This window comes from Python bivittatus, unplaced genomic scaffold (genome assembly GCF_059951505.1).
Source record: "Python bivittatus isolate LINGU-HERP-01145 unplaced genomic scaffold, Pbiv_v1 ctg000070_np1212, whole genome shotgun sequence".
Taxonomy (NCBI): domain Eukaryota; kingdom Metazoa; phylum Chordata; class Lepidosauria; order Squamata; family Pythonidae; genus Python; species Python bivittatus.
Genome location: NW_028277034.1, coordinates 35,801,466 through 35,827,749, shown reverse-complemented (window position 1 = coordinate 35,827,749; position 26,284 = coordinate 35,801,466). Strand labels below are relative to the sequence as shown.

Genomic DNA, 26,284 nt, shown 5'->3' with positions numbered 1-26,284 from the left:
ATTATGTTGGTTCATGAATTCAAAACAAGGAACTTGTTATCATTATTTTCTATGATGCTCAGATGAGGCAGAATTTGGGAGACAAAGGGGAGAAAAGAGGAAAAGTTGATTTGGAAAGGAATCTTTCCAGTTTGTAAATCCCTGAGCCATTGTTGAGGCTATCAACTATACAAGTCACCTTGATCACTAATTGTTGAAATGAAATGCAAATGCTCATTATCGGGCATATTAAAACTATAATAAATAAAATTATGAATATTTTTCATTAATACATTGATTACTTTGTCTTGCCTTGTAGCAGCACCAGCTTTCTTGTCTCCCATGTTTGTTCTTTTTCTATCACGTTTTCATACACTTTTCATATTTTCCCAATGCATAAGCTATTTTGGTCAACAATTCTAGTGAAGATTTTAAAAAATATCTTGTTCATTGATTAAGAAGTAACATCCATGGTCAAGGATAGACCTAAAGCTGGATTTCCCCAATCCTAGTTCAGTGCCTTTACTACTACACATCACTGGTTCTCCTTGAGATTCTGGGTAATTATCACATATAGTCGTCAGTTGTAGATGTATTTCTTATCCTAATCTAATGTCAGAGTAGTACCTCTATAAAAAGCTGCTTTTCATCAAGGGAACTTGGATTCATGTTAACTGGGTGAGATGGTAATTTTTGACAATTTTCCCAATTATCTCCCACTTTCTTCTAAACAGCTTTTTAGAGGGCAGTAGGATAGGAAATAAAACTGTTGCACTGGCCCCATTCATAGAGCAAGTGTGTTTAAATCTGGATACAACCCATTCTGATGCTAAAATACTTGTCTGAGTTTCTTAATTTAGGATGCAAAATAACAAACATAGCTAACAATTTTGTTGAGAATCAGTGTGATGTAATGGTTCAAGAAGTTGGACAAAGACTGAGCAGCCCCAGGTTCAAGTCTGCCTTCAGCCATGGAAACCCACTGGGTGACTTTGAATCAGCCCAACCTAGCTCACAGGATTATTTTGCAGGGATAAAATGAACAGAAATCTATATAAGCTACCTTGAACTTCTGGAGAAGAGGCAGGGTATAAATCTATCAAATTATAATGAAATTGTCCATATTTATTCTGTGTCCATAATACTGAAAGGGAGAACAATCAAGCTATGAGTTTGTTGCATTAGCACTTAATATCCACATTTGTGAGTTTCCTTTGAGCATCCTATGTTTTCCATTCCTTTCCAACTTTTGCTCTTTGCTCATACCCATGAAACAATCCAGTCTTTCTCTTCTTGCTAAATTTCTTCCCTTAATGGCAGACAACTCCAGTTTAGCTGCAGGGCAGAGGATGAGAGGTCACCTGATGACAGGTAGCCCCTCTCCCTGTTGGTCTGTTGCTAGAAGAAGTGGCAGCTTGTAGTTCCTTAGAGACAATCTGGGCAAGGGAATGCTTTCAGCAAGAAAGGTATCACCTTGTAACCTTTGTGGCTGACTCACTTACCTGCCCTTTGACCCTTTCAGCTTCACTCCCTGAGGATTTGAAGACCCTCATCGAAGAGGCCAAGGAAATGAAGTGGCCCTTTGTGCCAGAAAGGTGGCAATACAAACAAGCCATAGACCTCGAAGACAAAACAAATTTGCAAGATATGATCAATGCAAGGCTGCATGAGTTACTGGTATGACACCAAAGACACCTGTCCTTGAAACCTGCACTAGCTCTTAAATGTACAGTGACCCAACAGATGGTAGCTTCCTTGTTACACAGGTGACCCCCCTCCCGCCATTTTTCACTGTTGCTTCTACCCCATGACAGTTGCTATCCTGCTTCTATTCAAGTTGATGGTTAAATTGATTCTTGTTGTCGTCAGAAGACATGGGGTCAGTGGTTTGATTTTGTTCACATATTGCAAGATATGTAACCTGATCTGTAGTTTAGGATGCATTTTCATGTAAGCACAGGGTTCATGCACAAGGGGACTTCCTGCAGTGAAGGGATGAAAGAAGCCACTCACTCAAGTGCATCAGGTGTACTTTGGAGTATGCAATGAAAAACACAAATCTAATATTTTATCTGTTAGCATGATAAAGAACAGGATAGCCTTATCCAGCCCACATGATGGGGCCAATAAAATAATAAATAAAATAATCAAATATGTCCCATTGTGATTCCAGTTATCAAAGCAAATAACAAGTGGGTAAATCTCTTCTGAAATAATAGTTCCATGGATCACAGCAGTGAATAAAAACATGCATGCTGGGGGGTTTTTTTCCCTTGAGATAAAGAATTTCATTCTAAATGTTATGTGTTAGATAAGATTGACATTAGTGGGCTTGTCTAGATCTGTGTTGGGATGAGAATCAGAAAAAGGGTTTTATTTGTTACATCATGGCTATAATTTTGAAAAGGAGATTTCTATTTTGAAAATGTTTTGTTTAGAGGCTTCCTTCATTCTCAAAGCTACTAGGTGATGGGCAGCTTATTTTGAGTATTTGGGAAGGGGAGGAAATTTGTATACTTTCTAATTTATTATTATTGTATTTTTAACCCCAGTGTGCTCATGGGATTTTTTGTCTTAGGTGCTGAAGTAATTTGGTCAACCTTGGATATATGCATCTTGATTTGGAAAGGGAGATATCAGTTACTTCTCATAGCAAAATGAATTGGGTGCCTTTCACTCTTCTATTCAACTTCTAGAAGGGTTTTGAATTTCATAGACTATTACCTTCTGAATGCAATTAACTCTTCATTTAATCATGTCCTTTTAAATCAAACTCAAGCATTTTTATTTTATTTCTTTTTTTACATTTTAATTCATTACCTTTTTGGTCTTTATTTCCAAAAGTTGTTGCTCACGTTTCTTCTTGATATTTCAATAGATGATTTCTCCAAGGTAAAATCAGTTGTAGCATATAGAATTTGGTGGCTGGTGGACACATTTGGAATTTTGAGAACATGTTGTTACGGTCGTTTTCAGAACAAGACTTCGCTGTAGCCTTGCCCGTTCACAAAATGACCACCAATGGACATATGGGTGACAGTTCGTTCTTTCAAACCAGGGAGTCATTGAGGGTCCGTTCCTCTGATCTTCACCAATCATACCTTCATGCCACAGTTGGGACATAGAGAAGGGCCTGGCGATCAGATTTTAGGATGCTGGCCAGTCAGTGCAAAAGAAGGCAGACTAAGATATCCTGTGAAGTGCTAATAACTTCTTTCTTCCACTGTCCCCTTGTAGAGGAAGCATCTCACACTGAAGAACAAAATCAAATCCATTCAAAGGGCAACATGTGACTTAGTCCTGTGAGTGTACATGTAGCACCTGTCAGGAACCCTTTAAACCAGACATCTCTTTTCCTGCAATTGCACAACAGCCATGATGGGCAGCCATTTAATCCCAAACAAAGAGGCAGTTGCTTTAAGGTATTCCAACAGATGTTTTATATACACCCACATGGTCCAAATCATGCTTTGCCTTTTGAATCTGAATCTCCTGAACACTCCTAATATCCAAAATTCATCAGGCATAGCACATTTCCTGGAGCAATTCTCTAACAAAACAGTTCCAATTGATGCTCATTTGTGCCTTTGCTACATTTTAGGCAAATGCATAGAGATAAGATATTCCTATTTGGCATGCTCCTGTTACACTCCAGAATCTTTCATTTGGACCCTTCCCATTCACAGGACCCAACATCCTGTTGGCAGCATCTTTTGCAGAATTGTATTCAGCTAAAGCATTTGCATGGATGTGTACTTCCAAGCTTTATCCAAGGAATTGTGGGCCATTAACCAAGCAAAATTTGCTAAATGTAAGACTCCAAGTGGGTGCAAATAGAATATCACAGTGAGGGGCTCAATGTTGACAGCATGCAGTGCTTGCCTGAGAGTTATAACAGTTAAAGTTCCATTAAATCAGTACTAAGTCATTCCTCTTCTCCCCCTCCATAAGCAAATGGATTTAACTTGCATGATGTAACTTACATGCCTTGACAGAGGAGGAGGGCTCTGTTGCTGTTTTACAAATTCCTGGCACTAAGTGGAGTTTTATTGTGATTCTGAATTTGTTTTGGCTATTTTCTACCTCTTCCCTCTCTCTCTCCCTTCCCCCCCCATCTTTTTTCTTTTTCTTTTTTTTTACTTTTCTTTTCCTTTCTGGTGTGTGGCCTTAGACAGAAATTTATGGTGGAGGCTGACCCTTTGACAATGCCCACAAAGCCCCCAGACTCAAAAGCATTTGTCTGCTCCCTCCCAGGATAAACACCTGCAGAAAACTCTCTGAGAAACCTGGATAGATAGGAGATTAATGTGGCTGTAATAGCAAAGCCATGTTTGCACACATTATATTCTCACCCCAGGTAGATGAACCGTTTCTGGGATGATACCAATTATTTATTGTCGAAACATCTGTTGATAACTGCAGCTGCCCCTGCGAAACAAAGCAGATCTTGGGGTTACAGACTATAGGTCTCTTGGCCCCATCTCATGCTAGTTTGAAACTATTCACCCAAATGTCCCAAAGTTTGTGGTTTACCATCATTTTCATCCTACCATAAGAAGTGATTCCCAAATACTGTGCTCCTTTCCCTGGGGGCTTTCAAGTATTATTTCAGTTTTGTTGGTAATTTATATTCCAGCACTATTGTATGCAGGAGAAAAGAGACACTTCTTTTTGTCTTCCTTTTAATCGTACTTTGACTGACATTTTGACCCATATTATTACTATTAGTCAAGAAAGGCTTTTTCCCTTCCTGCTTCACTTTTTTTCTCCCTTTGCTTTTAAATAATCAAGACATTATCAGATTTTCAGCTGAATTTTATTTATTAAAAAAATATTACAGCTTGACAGCAAAACATGAAATTCTGTATTTCCTATTTTCATATGATTTGAGGAATTATTTTAATTCTCCCAGAAACAGAAATAAGCCTTTGTTGGTATTGTTGGGAAAAACAGTTAACACATTATGTCTGGGTTCATTCTAAAGTGGTGAGTTTAGAATAAGCTCTCCACCAGAATGAACCAGTGTTTGTAAATGCTCTGGGATCCTTGAATGGAGTGTTTATTATTCTGGAAGGCCAGATTTTGTGGTCCTTATTCACAGCATGCAGCATCTTACTTCTTGAGTAGTTTCCCTGATCTCAAAGTATCTCTGTGAGAGCACTTGGGTCTCCTGTCTGAAAATTTGACTTAGCCTTGCATTGTTACAAGCAAAGCTTTGTTTGCAGACCATTGCTTGGCTGAGTATGCAAAGCAATCAGGACTGCTTACATCAGCCTTTTAAACAGTTCAGCTTGGCATTGGCTGCAGAATCCTATTGTACAAAATGAGCAGATTTCAATGCTCATGAAAGACACTGGGGAGTTGGCAAAGGGTGGGGATGGGGGGAGAATCCCATATCTGTTGGTTTTACCAATCTTAAAAAGCTGGTTGAGTGAGATGTGCACCCCACAATATTTTTTCTCTTAACCATGGGTTTCACTGTTGAACTTTTGGCTAGGAATTTGAAATGAAGAAAAGATATGGTAACTCTTAGCACAATTTTTCATGAATTCTTTCAGTGGTTCAGAAGTCACTCTCATTATTTGTCAATATAAATTCAGATTAAGGTATCTGATGACAAATGTTTGATTCAATAAACTTAAATTCAAAATAAAATGCAGGATCCCTTTGGACACTAAGAAAACTTTTAATATAGTTATATTAATTCAAAAAAGCCCAAACTTTTTAGTTTTTAATTACCAACTTAGAGTTTCTTCAACATTCACTGCTACAATTATTTATTTCAACTGTTATTTTTGGACTCTTTTTTTTCCTACTTTTTGCCTGTTTTTCCATTTCAGGAGAGAATAGAGTGGTACCTCGGTTCACAAACTTAATTCGTTCCACGATTCTGGTCGCAAACCGAATTGGTCGTGAACTGAATCAAATTTCCTCATAAGGTTCAATGTAAATAAGGTTAATCCATTCTGAACATATGTATTTTTTTTTAACCACAAAAATATGAAGCAAAGTACGGTACAGTACAGTATGAAGAGAGAGAACACTAACCTTGCTTGAGGCGACACCAAAAAGCTTCATAGCAAGTATCTGTCTGCGACTGCGATCTCGCCTAGAGGAAGCCACGACCACGTGTCAGAGCAGGGAAGATGGCTGCAGGTCGTGTTTGTCACCTGATGCGTAGTTCGCAAATGGAAGCAAAAATTTGCGAACGCTGCTGTTCATGAACCGAATTGTCGTGAACAGACGCATTCATGAACCAAGGTATTACTGTATCCACTGGGGCTAGCATAATCACCATTAAAAATTATGCAGGCTGTTTTTATTTATCTGTTAGGTTTATATTCTGTCTTTCTTCTAGGATCTCAAAGTTGTGTAAATATGGTTCCCTCCTCCAGTTTTTCCTATAACAGTTCTGTTGGATAGTAGGCTGAAACCAATATGTGTAGCTCATGGTTGAACTGTGGAGTCCTTGGGGTTCTCTGAGCTTGGTTCTTTTCTTGCAAACATTTCATTACCCGGCTAGGTAGATGTTACCTAGCCAGGTAATGAAACATTTGCAAGAAAAGAACCAAGCTCAGAGAACCCCAAGGACTCCACAGTAGGCTGAAAGCTAGTAAGTGCCCCATGTCACTCAGTGAGCTTCTGCGGTTTGGGAAGAATTTAACCTGGTCTTTCTGATCTAAGTCTAATGCCTCAACCACTGTGCTACACCTTGTCTCAGTATTAGAAGATAAAAAAAGGTTACAAATGGAGGCAGTTCCCTGGTGCTTCAAAGGATGGGCCAGAGGAGAGCTTCCTTGATACCTCCTATTTGGGAGTCTAGATATCTGATAGCCAAGTGTTGATTCTAGCCCCAGCTTTTAGTCAAGAGCTTTGTGGTCACATCTTAAACAAGCTAGAGTTGCCAAAAACTCATTGAAATCAGCATCATTCTTGATGCAATTAAGGTACATGAACTTTAATTAAATCTGCACACTTCTGAAACTAAGATTCCCGAGACACTCTAGAAAAGCATTTGGGGTTTTGCACATTCATTAATGAGAAAGCATAACTTGCCGTGCTATGATGCTGGCTATTAGCACTCCGGCTCTAAACTCCTAAAGGACTTTGTGATGGCGATTCAGTCTCTAGTGGGGAGTGGCTGAGCTGCCATTATGACATACAGGATGAGAACCAGCAAAGGACTTTAGGTGCCATTGGCTGTGCTGCTTAGTTTCTGGAAACAGATAAGGGACGGGTTCCTAAGAAAAGGAGGACCTGGCAGAAGAAGAACAGAGTAATTGCAACACAAACGTGTAACATAAACAGGAGAAGAAGCAAATTAGAACTAGAACTCAAGAGAAGGGGTGGTTCAAATAAAAGAGGGGAAGAAGATTAGGCTACAGGACTTGGGTCCATTTTACAGTTCACAGCTGTATCTCTTTGTTACATTAAATAAAACAGTTTGAGCATTCACCAGCCACCCAACTCTCTCCCTTATTCTCCTTGTGGAAAATATTCTGATTCCATGTAAGGATAGCATCTTGATGCAAATCATTTGTTTTATACAGAAGTGCGCATGTTGTCATCTGTGTGTTAATTGGCACCATTTCATCATCTCTCACTTGACTGCAAGTGATGGAAGATGGAATTCAATAACCACTGAAGGTCACATGTCTATTTCTGACTTAGTCTAACAGTGATAACTAGGCTATATGTTTGAACATGACTCGGGCCAAAGCAACATTCTTTTTCTTTTTCTTTTCTTTTTTCTTTTTGCCTCTTTTCAAGGTGCCATTGTGCAGCTAATTTCCTACCTGTGATAATGAACTCTATCAGTTGCATTCTATGAAATCTAGATTCTGCTAAAGGGATTTTCTTATGATGTACAGAACTGAACAAGAATTTCAGTCTTCTTATTTTTCAAGGTAAAGCCACAAGGTCTGTGTGATTAGGGCTACCACTTTCAAGCTGCAAAAATCTAGACAACAATTAGATGGCAGCAAAGAGATACGGACAATTCCAATTTCTTGCTGCAATCTAGTGTTCGTTTAGATTTCTGCAGCCTGGATCTGGTAGCCCTAAGTGTAACATAATTAGCTAGAGTTTTGGATGTTAAATGGAAATCCTTATTTAAAATATTTGGATGACTGTGGGCCAGTTATTTACTTTCTCAGCCTGGCCTGCCTTTCAGGGTTTTTGTGATGATAAAGTGGTGGGAACTTCAGTGTAAAACTAGAGAAAATGGAATCTCAATTACCAATATTTAAGGCAAGGAAGAAAGCAAAGCATATTCTTTTGGAAGGCATTTAATTCTTGCTCATTGAAATTTCCTCTATTATCTTCTGTTTCCATTCCATTCGTTAATTTATTATGCCCAAATTTTGCATTTGCAACATTGCTAACAAATGCTAGAGCAGGTGGTTCTGAGGAAGTAGAAGGTTTTCTGGCAAATGCTTGGTGTTGCAGCCTTGGACTTGAGGCTAAAACTGAAACCGTAAAGGTGTAATGCTGGGAGGATTTAAATCACTAAAATAATGAACTAGAAAACAGCACATTCTTCCTTTTTGAGATTTTGAGGAAAAGGCCTTAGGGAAAACTATTTTTCATCCCCAACCTGCACACATACCCAGACACAAGCATTTTAATTAACATACAGAAATCTTCTGCAAATCTAATTCCATTTGTACCTTCTTCAGTTTTCCAGCCATGAAGTTCCTTTTGTGCCCTAAATTCAGTTACAAACACGCATTGGGCACTGTGGAAAGAGATGTTCATTTATTTCTCTCTTTAGCCATGATGAATACAAAAACTTCTTTTTCCCTTCCACCCATCCACCATCTTTCTATTCTGTTTTTTTTTAAGATTGGGCTGTTCTTCTTATTCACTGAATCAATGATTTATACATTATCTTTTGACATAAATATTACAATTACAACTTTGAATTGGTTTATTTGAAATTATATTGATTTGATAGAGATACATTATATACATCTATATGTACCAATCACTTTTTCCATGGAGATGTGGGACGTGCGTGTGGAATTGGAAACAGAACTAGGGGCAAGGTCAAAAACATACTTTCTCTTCAAAAAACAGCAAAAGAATATTGAGTTTATATAGCGAATGAGGGTATTAAAATACAGAAGTGCTAACACATCAATGATGCCCATCGTAAGAACAACTATACAATAATTTGGTATTGTTAACATGGTACAAACGTATTTTGCCACAGCAGGTGGCAGCACCTACCTGAACTTGATTAAGCTAACCAGAGTCAGACCTGATTTATATTTGGATCGGAGACTATGGGAAATATCAAGGCTGTAAACTAGACTGGGAACTTGAGAAATCATGGAAGAAAGCAATAAGAAATCACTTCTGTACTACTGCAAAGAAAATTGTATGAATGTGCTCATATAGTCTCCAGGAGTTGAGCCTGATTTGTGAGACATTACCTTAACTTGTGATTTGAGAAGCCTGTAATGGATCATTGCGTGATGGATTTCAAAAGTCATCCATAATAATCCCATGTAAAAGTCAGATAGAAACCAGCTATTCCTAGTTTCCATATTATGCATATGTGGAGAGAATTTTATAAATCATTTATTTGATTTAATGTACAAGAATATAACATGCATTTCCAACTGATCAGCATATTTTTCACCTTTTTCTATCAATAGCTTTATACATAGGCATTATTGGATTGCAACACAAGGAGTTGCTTTTCTTTCAGTTATGATTACTATTATGCTTTCCAAACTCCTAGAGATTGTGGTTAGTTTTAACTCGAGCTAGAGAAAGTGAAAAAAATACTTTATGAAGATGGGTTGTTTTTCCTAAACACTGTTAAAGCCAATCCTGGTTTATTGTCCAGATGTAAGCCAAAACTTAGATTATCTAAAAGGGAAGCTTTCAGTCCCTTCATAAGCCTCATCAAGGTGAACTCAAGCCTTCTTACAGTTTCTTTTCTCTGTGAATACGAACATCTGAACTATGGTACCATCCTTCCAGCTACTTCATGCTTCCCCATGATAATGCCAGGAAAAAGAGAAGGAATCTTTGCTATAACTTGGCATTGATCCATCAAAAGAGGATGATTCCAGAACCACAGTTTTTTCAAGAAATGCTGGCAACTTTACAGCAGACCAAGTATATATTATAGGTTTTGAGACTAACAAAATTAAATTGGACATAATTTAGTTTCTTGGCCTGTGAGAAACAATAATTTTATTAAATCTCTGCAAATGATCTTGGGAGGAAGAAATTAGTTGCCTTATCTAGCCTTCATCTGTGAAATCATCCTTACACTCTTCAGTTGCTATAGATTTGTCCCCAGAATTTGCCTTGATTTTTGTTTGATATTGTTTAAATATTTGTTAGGGAGAAGAGGTCTTACATCTATTCTACAGTATTCTTGTGGACTAAGGGCTGTTGTATGATTTCATAGGCAAAGAAATAGTCAAACATTTTCTTAGCATGTTGTTGAAGGAGATGGGAGAACAGCTTGTAATATCAACAACTGATACCAAGCTGAATTTATTAGAGTGAAGTGCCACCTTACCTTGAGGGAAAGAAAAAAAAATAGGAAATATTCTTCCCCTGTCTTGACTTCGCCCTATTTTACGTCAACTTGATTTTGAAGAGGGATACAAGAGGTTTCGGCATTAAGCAGAGAGTTCAATTATGCAGCTGCCGAGCCTTGCAGAATAGGGAAACTTGGTTTAGATTTTTTCACAATGCTATTGAAGTGCTTATTTTCCTCCTGAAGAGACACAAACAGATGCAAACTTCTGTAAACACTTTAGAAATGAATTCAGTGAGTTTGGCCTCTCAGCGGTGCTCAATAGCTGACAGAAAAATGTCTAATTAGTGCAAGTGGAAATAATAGGGCCACTTGGATTCCTCCTACACTTCTCCACATCTCCTTTTCCTAGGAACTGAAAGGCTCTTTTGTTTGGCAGGTCACCCTCTCCCGTGCTTTTGTGTTTCAGTTTCTTAAGGGAAGGCAAGAAGCAAAGGGGAAAAATATATGGGGCAATGAAGGCAATGCTTATGCATAGGGTAGATGCTGGAGCACTGTGAAGGATTGGTACCTAGGCAGTATCTGTTTGCAGGTGCTTCAAGATGAGGATTCCTCCCATAGTGGAAAGCATATGTTCCAGGGAAAGGGGAACCCCTTTCAGTTGCCACCTTTTATTAAAAAAAAAAATATTCTCAAAAAGAATCGTCTGCTTGAATTGTCTGAAGAGCACTTCAGAGTAATTGACACCCTGATCTTGTGAGTAAACATATACTCTGCATTCCTGTTAACACCATGAAGGAAAATTTCCCTCTGCATGGTGAAAGGGAGTTTGTTTTCAAGATGTCTTTATAAGGAGAAGAAACATTTGGTGAAATCCTCGTGACTGGAGGATAGTGTTTTTGCACTGATTTAGTGAAGAGATGGCTGTCCACAGCCCTGGGTCCTTTTGTCAAAAGGACAGAGGCAGTGTCACACTGTCATGTTGTAAGATCCACCGCTCTTGCTGCAGTGGCACAATGCACATGCAGAAGAGGTAAGGTCTGCAGCATGATGCTACTTTCTTCAGACTGACCAGTTGGACGCCCCCTGACCCTGCGGGCCAAAGGATATTCTACCTCTCTCATTTCTTCTGGCGACCAATTAAATCCTAAAAGAAGACAACATGAGGGAAACAGAAGGGTTCCAAGTATTGACAGGATGTTTCTTCCTCTGTGAAAGAAGCTTCTATTTTTCTACCTTATTGTCAAGATGCTTTCAAATTTCTCTGAGTGGTGTGTCTGAGCTGAGTCCTTGTTTGAGATAGCAACAGGTGCTGCTGCTGCTGCATTTCTTTTTTCCTTTTTAATTGTTTTATTCAGTTTCTCCTTGTTCTGTTTTATTAAAGAAATTAAGCAAAAAACACATTTAAAATTATTGCTTATTTGCATACTTTTGCTTTTCGAAAAAGTGGTTAAAAAGTATAAATTTCTTAAATAGATTAAGGGCTTAAAAATAAATCACAGGGCGTAGTTCTTTCCTGATATACTAACAAAAGCATCTGGTCCCAAATCTGAGAGGTAATTTTTATAATTGATACATTTTTGTATGTTTATTGATCCATCCTTGTGATTTTCTTTTTCTTTCTTGGATCTTTTGTTATAAAGTTTTCAGGCAGCCAGACATCATCTAGTCCTAACCAGGCCTCATCCAGCTTAGCTTCCAAGCTCAGACAAGTTTGGGTGGGAGCTGCTGCCTGTTGGAACCAGTTCCTCTTAACTTTTCCTAACTAAAGTTTTGTCTGAAGGCCCACTAACACAACCAGTAGCCATTCAAACCATTGAGGCTTTTCCTGCAGATGAAACGTCCCGAACTAGGCATGAAAGGTCTATCCAGGGCTCCCTTATCACAAGGCTTTGCCCAATAATCCCAGAAGGCTGCTCTGAATTTGCATTCCTTTAGGGTGCCTTCTCTCTCGAAGCCCAAAAACCTTGATGCTCCCTGCAGACAGATGCATGGCTACAAATTTGAGCAAATTATTCTATAATATAAATATTAGGAGAGTAGGGGTGGAATGGGCCTTGGTACTTCCCAAAATGCATGAGGAAGAGGATATATATCAATCTGTCCATTAAAGTTCATTTTGTTTCCATCCCTTAACAAAACAGATAGATTGCTTTCTCTGAATATAGACTGCATTTGCTTTTTAGTTCTCATTAAAATCTGTAGGATATGTTGTCCACAATTTAAATCCCATTGATTTTAATGAGAACCAAACTTAACTTTCTTAGTTCTAGACTAACTTAATATCTAGGTTCATATATTATGCTTAAGCCATAGTGTGACTTAGCTTAGCCTATAGTGTGAATTCAGTCCCTGTGGTTTGTAAACCATGACTTATGGCTTTGTGTTATCTGTGAACCCAGCAACAGAGGCTTAATCAACAAACTAAACTAGTCATGGCTTAATATAATCAATACAATTGTTTACAGAAGTACGTTTCTCAGCACCACTTAATTTTCAGTTTAAAAGCTGAGCAGCCAGGAAAAGCTACAAAAATAAATTTCACTGCACACAAAGGTAAAATACCAGGCTGCCGTACAGAAAGTGTATACCACATTGTAAAGTCTTGTGTAAGCCCCTTTCCACTTTTTCTACTCTTTTGCTGCATTGGATGCAGTTTCTGCAGCTCAAGGGAAGCGTAGACATCTTTCAGAGAAAGAAGTGAATAAATGTTGCAGCTTGGTACCCTCTGTCTCCTAGCAAACAGTGCACTTTATGGACAGTCCCCTACAAATAGTTCCCTAGGGCAGCTTGTTCCTACTCACCTATGTTTCCTCTTTTCAGGTTTACTTAAAAACCTCCATTGCCAACAGAGACTATGTGACAGCTTCAGCTATGGTGTTCCTTGTTGACCGGTTTTTATATTGGGTTGATGGTTCCAGCCAGCTTCTTCAAGTTGTCAAAAGGTTGCATCGGCTGGAGCCTACAGTACCAATTGCTCCTCAGCTGGTGATCCGTCAGGCTCGCATCTCTGTGAATTCAGGTAATGAAATGCTCTCTGCATTTGACCTTGACTCTTACTCCATTTTCTTAGCCCAGTTCCAATTAGAAGATACTTGACTTTCAAGAGGATACTTTGTCCCATTCTCAAGGTGACATTTCTATGACCACAATTCTATTTAAAAAAAAACAAACAAACTGACATCCTTTTCCTGTCAGCCAAGTAGCCATCTTCTTCCAACACAAAGTGCATGGCATGAAGAATTTCTAATGGGGAAGAAGAACAGGAGAAAAAATTGTGAAAGAATGTGGAAAATACTAATTGGAACGTTTGCCTCCTTACTGTTTTTAGATACAACTACTCCCTGCTGTTTTAGCTACTAATCTGTGAATTGCTGTATTTCAGAACAAGAGTCTCTTAAAATAGATTACACAGTTCTAATATTTTCTGTGTACAGTTCAAGCTTCATTTAAAAGATAAAAAAAGAATCTGCAGATACTCAGGGGTGCAAATGCTATAGTGCAATTAACCTACTTATATAACTGAGACTTTTTTCCTTTGCTCTGTGCAAAAAACATAAATGGTATTGTGGTATTTTTTTTTCAAATATGTAGAACATATTCCTGATTATCGTAAGAAGGAAAACAAAAACAAAAAATCTGCTAGCTTTTGTTACAGTGGTTTGGTAAACTGTAATTATTTTTTTTTCAATAACTTCATTCCAATACAATACAAGGAGGAATATTAGGGTTTTTTAGCATTCTCATGGCAAATCTGAGAAATAGATATGTCAGCAAAAAAGTGAGAGAGCTCACGGTTTGTTCATTTTTAAAATCCAGCGTCAGTCAAGGTAACATCTAGAGCATAAAACCTCAAATAGAACAAAGTATTTGTTTGGATGAATCTGAGCCTATATATATAAAACTAAACACTTCAAGGCTCTTGTTGTTTAATATATTGTGTTCAATAGCGCTTATTCCAAAATAAGCAAGGAGAGTGTTGCATCTAACTAGCTGTGTAAGGCTGAGACCACCTATATCACTATTCTCTAACTAAGGCTGCTACTTGGTTACAGCCTAATTTAAGGTGGGTTCCAATCACTACACTATCATTACAAGAGCGCTATGGTCCAAGTTAAGAAGTAGGTCCCCACACTTTGGGCTAAAGGAAAGCTATAGTTATTTTTAAAAATCCCTGTGATTATGTCAAGTGTGGTGGGAAATTAATATCACACAGTTTATGCACATGTGTAGTTGTATATATAGTAATACAGCTGTCTCTATTAACCCTAGGTGATCATTTCAACTAAAGGAATCATACTCATGAAGTGACGTTGCCCTGTCATGTTGTTTATAACAAAAATATTTAATATTTCTAGGTAAATTATTGAAGGCCGAATATATTCTTAGCAGTCTTATTATTGACAATGGAGCAACAGGTACATAAATAATGGTTTTATACATCTTTCCTTTTTAATTTATAAATGTTAGTTATTGCTAGTTATGGCCTACTTTGGGATAGACAAATAATTTTTAGATGCATTTTCCTTAAGTTATAAAGGGATTTGGTGGGAGGAAAACTCTGTTTTGGTCTTTACTTCTTCAGTTTTGCATGTTTCGCCTTCCATGTCAGGTCTATTGGGAACCAATTTTAATGTATCCTCATCATTTTAATAACTGTACTTTGGCTTACTGAAGATCTCTAATATATTCACTGTGTTAATGAATGGGTCTTTGTAGAAATATATGATATAACCAAATATCACTGTAATTATAATCCCATAATAAATTTATGTCATTAAAGTATAAAATAATCGTGTATTTATGTCTTTGAATGTCTCTAAGAGCTTAAGTTACAAAATGACTGTGTAAAAAAAGGACTGTTAACTTCAGCTGAGTGTTAACTTCTGAGCAACTTTTGATCTTATTATTCTGATTCCTCATCTTCAAAGCTCTGAATGATATTTAACTGACCTTTTCCTTTTCTTTTTTTAGGAGTATGGAAGTACTGTAAAGAAAGTGATCGTATTCTTGTTCAATCAGTCTGTATACAGATCAGAGGACAGATTCTACAGAAACTGGGTAGGTTTGTTAGATAATTCCAACAGTCTCACTTTCTATGATCTCATGAGCATAGAATAGAATAGATTGAAGAGAATACTTCAATCTACTTACTTTACTCAATACTTCAATTACATTGAAACTGTTTCACGTGGACAGACTTGGTGTCCACGTGAAACCCAATGATAACATCTGCAAAAACAAATAATTAATGAGACAAGAAGTTGCACATGATAACACTAATAACAAAATGGCAGTGGTCTCCTGAGAGCCAGTTAGTGTAGTGGTTAAATACACTGGACTAGAAGCTGGGAGACTGGAGTTCTAATCCTGCCTTAGGCACAAAAGCCAACTGGGTGACTTTGGGGCAGTTACTTCCTGTCAGCTGCTACCTACCATTGCCAGTAAAACTACATGGACGTGTCCATGTAACTGCCAGGACTCAGGACTGACTAGAAGGCATACGCACACATACTCACAACGAAATGATCTTCCAGTTTGAGTAAAATCTTTCATGCTGAAAAATATTTCTTAACAAAAATATGAGGATTTGGTGTATTCCAGTACACAACCTCTTCTGCCTTTGCTGAAATGTAATTGTTGTCTTTTCTTCATTACTAGGATATTTTAAATTGAAAAATATATATAAATATAGTTGAAATTCTGAGAAGGATGTCCAGTTCTATTCCAGATTCTGGAAAACGAAATGTATCTTGTGGTACATAACATGATATGATGGATACTACATATACTCTTTAGCTGATTTTTTGTAACTATGCTCCATCCTGATTACAATAGCTTTTCATGTAAATTAGGCATTCTTGGAAGTGATAACAAATAAATTATGAATAAATATTCATTGAGAGTATTAGTTCCTAACAAGAAATTCTCAACCCCTATCATTATCACAGTCTGTAAACTGGCTCCAACATTTATCACTAGCAAAACTGTTTTTTGAAAAATAAACATTTTAAAAATGAATATTTGTTTATGTGTGTTGTATTTCAGGGATGTGGTATGAAGCAGCAGAGCTGATCTGGGCCTCAATTTTGGGTTATTTTACACTTCCACAGCCAGATAAGAAGGTGATTAATGCAATTTTTAAAACCTTGAATATTTCCTACCCAATCCTAGGTTGGAGCTGGATAATACTTTGTGTGATTATTAGAAGTTCATATTATAAATAGACACATTACACACTGATAGTGTACATTCAAATGAATACAAAGAGACAGAGCCCTTCATAAAAATGTTTATATTGAAAAGGCAAAATTCCATGTTTTCTGAAGCCCTTGGTGCTAGAACAGTTGACATCTAAGATGCTGCAAATTTAAGGAGCAGTTTTGTTCTCTTTTCTGATTTTAAAAGGTGTAATAGCTGTTGAAGTTTTGAGACTCTGGTTTATATAGATGCATGTAACAAAGAGAAAGAAATAGAGTCCTTAGAAGAATGTGGACACTGTCCTTTCTCTTTCATGGATACATGCACACATATAGGCATATTCAACACCACTACCACCAAAGTATGGCTCTACAGTTTATACCTAGATGTAATTTAGTTTAAGATGAACAGGGGTGATTAATTGAAGGCAAATTTAATTTGGAACAGGCTCTGTGTGGAAAATTAATTAGAGGTAAATTAATTGAAGAGAAGCTACTGATTTGAAGTAATTGAACTACAGGTGATTTAGATGGGGAATTAATTGTGAAATGTAAATATATTCTGGTTATTTTTTCTATATTTGTAGATGAGTTAGTGTTCTTCAGCTTTCCACTGACCTGCAAAAAATATTGATATGCCTAATTAATCTTGAGGTGGTTCAACAGGCACAAAACTTTTAAGTACCTAGTATCGCTGTTCTCTGTGATTTACTGGTGTCTGCAGAGTTCATCTTGTTCATCTACTTCATATTGTCCAAATGTATTGTAATCTTCATGACAGATATGCTCACAAATGGAACAATATATATTGATGCAAATCTGTTGCAACAAAAAAAACAAATTGTCTTCATAAGTAGATCTTCTTTTAATATTTCCTGACTAGTGAAAAAAAACTGATCGTCCCACTAAGAATTTGGTAGATAAAGAGCTTTAGATGGTGTTTTTCCTGTCTTTCAAGTTTGCATAAAAGTACACATGTTTGCAGTAACTAAGGTAGAAACAAACAAATATATATTTCTTTATGTATGTTTTTTTTAGGGAATAGCTACCTCACTGGGTATTTTGGCTAACATCTTTATATCCATGAGTGAAGATGATTACATCACATTTAAAAATAATTCTCAACTTGGCCTGGTAAGTATTTTTGCAGCAGAGGTGAACCCGATTTAGCTAATTTTCATACATACATACTTTTTGGAACAAGCATTGTGCAGAAAAAGAACAAGCAATAGTAAATCAAAGGAATTAAAGGCATGAAATAAGAAAAAGAAAAGGAAACATAGCTAAAACTAATTTATACCAACATCATTTACCATATCGCTCCATATCCTTCTATCCTTGCTACTATTCTTGCTTCTACCACATCCATACAGTCCATACATTGCCTTTTGTTCTTTAAACTTCTCACCTCCTTCTTTTTGAGACTGTCATTAACTCCACCCAATGTTCCTCTCAACCCATTCACCTAAGTTTCATATATTTGTTTTGTGTTTGAAGCTCATCATTTTCACTGCATGACCAAACATTTTTTTTACACCAGTCATTCATGTTTGTATTCAAGCCACATTCATGCATTACCCGTTCATTCTTGACCATTTGTTATGTTTCTTGTTTTACCACACGCACTTCTTAAGTTCCCCATTCCCACTGTGTCCAACTTCCTTTTATGTTTATCTGCATGTACCCAACTCTCCCTTCCATATAACAAAGTAAGCAGAAGGCTGTTATACATAGCCATTTTTCACTTATTTCATTATTTTCTTACAACCAACTGCATCTTTCTACTAGCATTTTCATCACTTAAAATCCATTTATTTTTCCATTTTTAGTAAATGTTATATGAGAAGACAAATACTTGCTCGAGTTTTTGTCAGTTATGTATACTTTGCAATTGTTCACTCCATTTTCTAAGTCAAATGCAGGCATCTTAAATATAATAATTTTCAGATCCATATTCCTGGTTGCATCATACACTCTATATAACATTCACTACAAATCATTCAGGGTCTCAGGCAGCTACATGGCATCATCTGTTTACTGAAATACACGTACATTAATGTCCCATCCCATCCGACATACTACAAGCATTCCTTATATATTCATCCAGAAATACAGTACATTAAGCAAATAAGATGATGTTACACATCCTTGTATGACTCCCAATTCAATATTGAGCCATTCTGTAAGAATTTCATTTATCCTTGCACATGCTTTATTTCTATCATATACTGCTTGTGACACATTGAGCAATCTTCAGCTCCATATTCATGCAAAATATTTCATAATTCAAGCCTATTCTTTTTATCATACACTGTCTCTAAATCAACAAATGCAATTGAGTTAGCGTGATATAAAGTAGGCTTTTAAAACTTACAAAAGAAGCATCTCTAAATGTACATTTTCTTCTTGCTGTTTTACCAGAACCTTCTTAAAGAATTTGGCCATCGTTTACTTTCAGCTGCTGAAGCTTGCAAGCTGGCTGCAGTCTTGAGCCAGTTCACACCATTGTTTGTGCTCACTGCAGTAGTAAGTACGAGGCTCAGTGGTTCTGTTTCCTTCCAGCCCTGAAGATTCTGTACAGCTGCCTTTGTCACCTACTCTTATAATATACTGCTGCCTATCTATATTTCTGATTCAGATTATAATCTAAATTTCTAGTGCAGATGGAATGAATGAAATATAAAGGAGGACATTAAAATGCAAGCTGTACATTTACTGGATTGAAGCTTTTCATTCTAAACAACTATCAGTTAAAAAAAATTGCTATTGCCTGTAATTAATATTGCAGTCAGAAATAGAAGCATGTTCCATTTAGTTCACTGGCATTTACCTTAGAATAAGTATAGCTGTAAATGTAGCTTCTTGTTTGAATCCATATTTAATTATAAATGTCAAAATTAGCAAGGCATGATTAATTTAAGTTCCATAAAATTAATTCATCTTATCTTCTGGAGCAAATGAATATTTTAAACAAGTCTACATGTAACACATGGTTGTTCCTTTCTGCCCTTCCTCTTCAGTCATTCCAACACCATAGATAGTTCATTCCTTCAACTGTAAGATCATGTTTAAGATCCAGGTAGCCAATACACAGCTCTGCATAACATGAATAAACTCATTACTAAATATTGTAGAAAGATCTTGCTTTCTTTGATACTGGGGTAGATAACCTGGTTTCTTTCAAATTTCGGGGCTACAATTCCCATATGTAATTACTAGTCATTAATTTAGGTGTTTTATATCTTTGTTTTATATGTTCGATCTGTTTCTGTTGTAGTTATACCCACAGTTGTTTGATTCTGATTATGCTGTTTTAGTGTTTTTGAAGGTGTTTTTACTGTATTCCTCTAAGCGCCCCTGTTTTCTATAAAGATGAGCAGTGACTTAAAATGTTATACTAAATAAATTTATGCTAAATAAATAAAACTAATACATATCTTTTACTGAATATAGAAAATATAATTAACTGAAAATTATTGGGAAAAAAACCAAATTCCTAATTACATGCTGAAATAGTTTTTTAAAGGATTTGAAATGTATATTTGACACATGAATTTGACAAAATCCTATTCATTTCCACTGTACTTATTTTTCAGAATATCCGTGGAACATGTTTGCTGACTTACAGCTGTTCAAGTGCATGTCCTTCAGAAAAACAAGCATTTTATTTATCCCTAGCAAAGGAGTCCTTTGAAATTGGTCTACTGAGCAAGAAGGACAAAGAACCAGTCACCAGCAAACAGGAGCTCCACAGTTTTATCAAAGCAGCCTTCTGCCTTGCAAAAGTACACCAGCGGCTGTATGGGGAGAGCAAGAGCCTTAATCAGGTGAATCAGTTGTGCCAGGAAGCCTTGGAGAAGCTATATGCTTATAGTCATTCACTTCAAAATGAAGAGCAGGAAAAAGAACAGCTTGCTAAAGATATTATGTGCCTGGTCATGTCAGTTAAAGAGCAATTGCAAGTGCAAAATTTCCCTAATTCAGATGCCAAATCCTACATTCCTGATAGCTACAAAACAGATGTCAAAAAGCAGGTTGTGAATGGTGATTTGAGCTTTGAGAACGTTCTCAGAATGTATTTTCAGCATCATGAAGCAGTCTGTGATGTTTTTGAAAGTACTTGCGTGAGCCATAAAATTAGACCAGGAAAAGGGAGGACAGGAGCCTGTATAACAACTTTGAAGACAGAAACCAGAAATATGGATACCGTGTGTGCTACTGAAGCAAATTCTCATGACAATCACAATGTAGCAATTCCAGTTTCACAGAAAGCGAGGGAAAGACATGATAGCCTTAAAACCCAAATGGGAAAGAAAATTTCTCCTGATGTTACAGGGAATGTTTCTCTTGATGAAGAGACAAAAAGTGAAACTTCTGATAACCAAAACAAAGCTGGTGAGATTTCAGTTGATTCTGAGAACAGGAATAAAGTTCTAAGTCCACTGGGAACTTGGAGCAAATTGTCCAGATCAAGTTCCATTACTAGTTGGGAAGAAATTTTCAGTAATAAAAATGATCTACCCCAGGATAAGGTAGAAAAAACAAAGAACACTACAGACTTGCCTGAAGATGTCGAAAAGAAAATTCAAGAGAGTGATTTTTGCTTGTTGTCTAATGAAACACACAAAATCACACTTCAATGCACTCAAAGGGACACAGGTTCTTTAAAGCATCCCTTTCGGAAAAGCATAGCCTTCACTAATAGGTCAAAAGAGTTAGACCCAAATTTCAGAAAGAAGCATATGGAGGCAGCAGTGGATGCTTCAAAGGAGTCACTCAGAGAAGCTAATAGCACCAACTCCAAACAAGATAATGTACTGAGTCTTACTTCTGAAGAAGATCTATTTGGAATAATTTCTTCAGGAAAGATTTCCAGAACCAAGGACAGCAGCAATGCTACAATTTCTAGCACTGGAAAAGAAGGAAGCATAGAAGACTATGCAAACTGTATACAAGATTCAGGCCCAATGTCTAGAAATCATTGGCAAATCATTGACTTAGAAGGAGAAACTGTAGATGGAACTGAAGATTCACTAATGAATCCAGATCTACCCAGTGAAAAGTCACTACCTGCCTCCATAAGAAACAATGTGCTAGAAGCTGAATGTGACCATTTTGTACAAAATTGGATTAACCAATCTGCCAATATGTTGCCAAAAGGATGCTCCTCCAAAATACCTGAAGTTAATCCACAAACAGCAGAGGACTGGAAATTGGTTCCTGATGATGGAAGAGAGTTAATAGACCATTGTACCAATGAAGGTATAATAGGAGATCCACAAAATTACAGGCATGAGACCCCAGGTTGTTCATCAGGATGGTACGACAAGCCAGGGGTAAATCGTTCCAGTGATTGTGCTACAACTGAAGAAGATGAAGGTGAAAAGCTAGGAGGCGTTTTGAACAGCTGCCACAGCTCAAGCTCCCTGAAATCAGGGTGCAAAGGATCCAGTTTTTCCAGTAGTTTTTCTGAACTGGGAAATCATTCCTTAATGAATTCTAGTGAAAGTTCCTTTTCCTTTATTAGTATGGTCAAAGAACAAATGCAACAAGCTCGCATTCTGAGCAATGATGATTATGACAAGCTTTTTTCAGGTGTTGAACATGCTTGGCTAATTGAGAGAATGAAGAATACAGGATTCTTTAAACCAAACCTCCTGCATAAAGCACACTGTAAGTCACACTTTCTAAACTATATCTTTGTTCCAGGAATTTTGATCCTAATAATTCTGTACTGCTTTCAGAGATGGAAGATAATTGCATCCTGGCACTTCCACACTGATTTATAAATTCGGACCATCTGATTCATGGTAGGGCTACTTGTTCATTCACACTGTTTGGAATCAGTGGAGCTTATTGCCATGGCAAGCAGACACCATTATGCTTATTTTATTACATATTTACCACCAAATTTTGAGGGGCAAATATCAGTTAATATTGGCTAGCCTTATTTTGAATGTAGTGGAATGATCAGAATATGGGTATATTTCTTTTCCTTGTCCCACTTCCATCTTAATGTTTTATGAATATGAAAATTCAGAATCTATCCAGTACTACAACTGGCAGTGGCAGAGCAGATGTGGTAAAATCCTGCATATTATGTAGGACCAATCACATAATAGTCTGTGGTAGATGATGCAATTAATGCTATCCATGCTACCACAGCACCAGGTAGAGTGCCAGTAGTCAGAGGGGCTTTTCTCTTCTTTTTGCTGCTTCCCCTTCCTAAAAGCTAGAATGCAGCTGACCACACACACACACTCTCACAAAAGTCATATGATTGCTGATGTCAGAGGATTGTATGGAATCTTGTAGTTCATTGATGGAAAGAGGATAGTACAGTGAAGGACAAGATACTCACCCTATGGCTATCTTGAGGCTAATTAAATGCATAAGCTTCCTACCCTGCCAACGAGAATTTCATAAAAATGTTGATGTAAAATTGAATAAAATTTATTTTTCATCCAAAAAATAAAGGAAAAGAAATGAGGGTACGGAGATTTGGAAAATGTCAAGACTTATGACCTCAGATCTCCCTGTCATCTTGATACAACTGTTTTTCTGTGGTTTTTGTACCATATTTGCACTCTTAAAAATGTAAGATGTGAAGAAACTGTTAATGATTTAATGACAGGTAGAATCTTAATACTGATATCCACAGTTTTCAAATAAAGCTCTATGTCTGCTGCAGAGGACTTGCTTTGTTTTAATTTTATTTTAGCATTTTTGTAGTTATCGTATCTTGTGCACAAACAATACAATATACTTCCTTTGGGGGCATAACCCTGCTTTTTTTTCTTTTCTTTTTTTTTTTACCTTTAGTCATTGGCAACATATTATTGAGAAATATCTTCTCAGTCGAAAGCCATTCATCCTATTTTGCATTTCTGAACATGTATGACACTGGCAGTAGCACTATATTAGAGCAATGATTGCGGTTCTTACAGGTCAGGTTGTGAAAGCAAAATGCCATGGCTCTGTCACCCTATCTGGGAAGACACATTGACTTGCATTTCACTCTTAATTACTGGCATTAAATAATATTTTGCTGAAGAAGAAGGCAGTTCATCCATTTTTCTTTCTAGATGCTCTGCTTTTGAAATACTCCAAGATATCTGGGCTGTGGACAGCTCAGGAGACAGCTGCGTATATTGGAGACTACCTGAGCGTGGCAAAGAAAGGCAAGCAAAGGAATGCTTTTTGGATACGCTTTCTGCACCAAGAAGAGACCCTAGGAAGGTATGACTCAAGACAACACGCTGTCTGGAAAAGTTCACACAAACTGCATATTATGCTGCATTATTATTATACTAAATATAGGGCTCTGGGAAGCAGAAACTTACTTCAGCTTTGTAGCAGAACAGCGTTCCAGCATTGCTGAGGCAACATGTTATTTAGCAGCCTAGTATAAGTAGCAAATACAAACAAAACGCCAGCAGTCTACCACTGCTTGATCTCCACATCTCCCTCCAGAGGTGGCCTTTCCCAACCTGAGTACCTTCTAGATTATGGACTTGATTTTCAATTCCCAGAATTCCCCAGCAGTAGAAGGATTGCTGAGTTGAAGTGCTTACATGTAGTGAGCATCCAGATAATCAAAGGATGACCTTAGAGGTTTCAATTGTCAGTCAAGGTTGCTTCTGAAGCTTAAATAGGGAAAAACCAAAGTTAAGATAGCAAATATCCTAGGCCAGCTTGAATCCTGGGGGGAACATCCAAGGATACAGATTATCATGAATTTCCTCCTCCATAGGAAAAACAGAGTTCTCCCTGGAAAATCTTCCTTCAATGTTATCAATGTTTTTCATGAATATGGAACCTTTCCCCTCTTCCCACCACCAAAGTATTCTATTAGCCCATCAGTTGCATAAGGTTATATTCCTTCCTACTTTCTTAAACGCTAACCAAACGTGAGGAAAAATTATGTCAGCCATAGAGCATTTTTCCCTTCTTTTGGAAAAAATAATTAAAAGGTGGGAATAAAGGGGAAAAAGGGGGGTTAAGAACCATGGCTCCCTTTTCTACTATGAACCCAAAATGACTTACAAGGTGGTGGTTCCTCAGCTATGGAAAATCTTCCAGGTTATTCATAGGGTCATTCTGCCTAGCCCTAGATTGTATTTAATGGATTTACATTTTCATGTCATACTGAGCTGCTATTGGAGAAGAGCAATGAATATATTTCCTAGATAATTATGGGATATTATTTGTGGTCTGTGTTATATTATCCATAGGTATGTTGGCAAAGAGTACAAAGAAGAGAAAGAGATTGCGTACCATTTCAGTGATGTGGAGCGGCAAATGACAGCTCAATACTATGTGACAGAATTCAACAAAAGGCTGTATGAGCAAAAAATCCCTACACAAATATTTTACATTCCATCAGTGGTACTCTTGGTAAGGAGAGAACAGAAGGCTATAAAGAATTTAGCGGGAGACAAGGGACAAATGTCCTCAAGAAACTAGTGGACACTATTTAAATGGAAACACTATTCATACTGTAGCCCTCTTATTTGTTTGACAGATACTAGAAGGTAATTCTATCCAAGGATGTGTAACAGTGGAACCCTATATTCTGGGAGAGTTTGTCAAGTTATCCAATAATACCAATGTAGTAAAACTGGAGTATAAAGCCACAGAATATGGACTTGCATATGGTCATTTCTGCTATGAAATTTCCCAAGGCACAGATGTGGTGGTTGATTTACAAGGTTTGTGAACTTGACAACATCATAAGATGAAATCTAGTATTTTACTAGGCCAATGGATTATTAAAACCTGAAGTTTGTTTTGAACAGTCATACATTCTTCATAATGTGAATAATTAGAGTTCAAATGTCAGTGGCTGCAGAATGCTAAATAATTACACGGTAGATGAAAGGAAAAAGAAAAAGGTTGGTAGGCAGAAGGGAGTATGGAATGGAATCAATTAATATCTGAATGGCAGCAAACATAGTGCAAGTTTTAACTGATTGATTGGAAGGTGCAAGTGACTAATGTCCATTTCACATAAGCAGTAAGTAAATTCACATAAGTAAATTCCATAAGCAATTTAGATGCCATATGTCCTCATTTGTGAAAATAACTCTGAAGACATTTTTCTAAAGTTGTTATATTGTCTTGGTTGATCTGTCAAAGGGATTAATGTTAGGAGTCAACACTGACTCAAAGACACCAAATATTTATTTATTTGGTGTATTCAAATCAGTGTTGATTCCTGACACTAATACCTGCAGTTTTTTTGGCAAAATTTTCAGAAGTGGCTTGCTGTTGCCTTCTTCCTAGATCTGAGAGAGAGTGACTGGTCTAAGGTTGGCTTTTGCCTAAGGCAGGGCTAGAGCTCACAGTCTCTTAATTTCTAGCCTGGTGCCCCCTGCCCCTCTGATCCAGCTGCAGAAACAATATTTATTGCTGAAATATTTTAGGGACATAGAATCAAAAGAGTATATAATTCTACTTTTGTAGCACTTTGTACATGTATAATACCTTCAAAAACGTTTTTAACTGTTACATTGTCGATAAATATGCCTTTAATACTAAGGGACTGAAATAGATCTAGATTCAAATCCACCTTTAGCCATGGAAGCTTCCTTAGTGACTA

The 26,284-nt window shown here is 37.1% G+C and overlaps 1 protein-coding gene across 6 annotated transcripts in view; it reads left to right on the top strand.

Moving 5' to 3' along the window:
• Nucleotides 1-26,284, top strand: part of ALPK1 (alpha kinase 1) — a 72,132-nt gene that overhangs the window by 30,642 nt on the left and 15,206 nt on the right. For 3 of the 6 annotated variants that reach the window (XM_088132972.1, XM_088132973.1, XM_088132970.1), the window contains exons 4-14: nt 1,502-1,656; nt 13,307-13,505; nt 14,842-14,901; nt 15,458-15,544; nt 16,532-16,608; nt 17,722-17,817; nt 19,105-19,209; nt 20,280-22,356; nt 23,769-23,922; nt 24,918-25,080; nt 25,208-25,394. In XM_088132972.1, coding sequence (XP_087989098.1) covers nt 1,502-1,656; nt 13,307-13,505; nt 14,842-14,901; nt 15,458-15,544; nt 16,532-16,608; nt 17,722-17,817; nt 19,105-19,209; nt 20,280-22,356; nt 23,769-23,922; nt 24,918-25,080; nt 25,208-25,394 — 3,360 coding nt within the window. The remainder of the gene's footprint in view (nt 1-1,501; nt 1,657-13,306; nt 13,506-14,841; nt 14,902-15,457; nt 15,545-16,531; nt 16,609-17,721; nt 17,818-19,104; nt 19,210-20,279; nt 22,357-23,768; nt 23,923-24,917; nt 25,081-25,207; nt 25,395-26,284) is intronic. The other 3 variants (XM_088132974.1, XM_088132975.1, XM_088132976.1) reach the window with 3 other exon arrangements.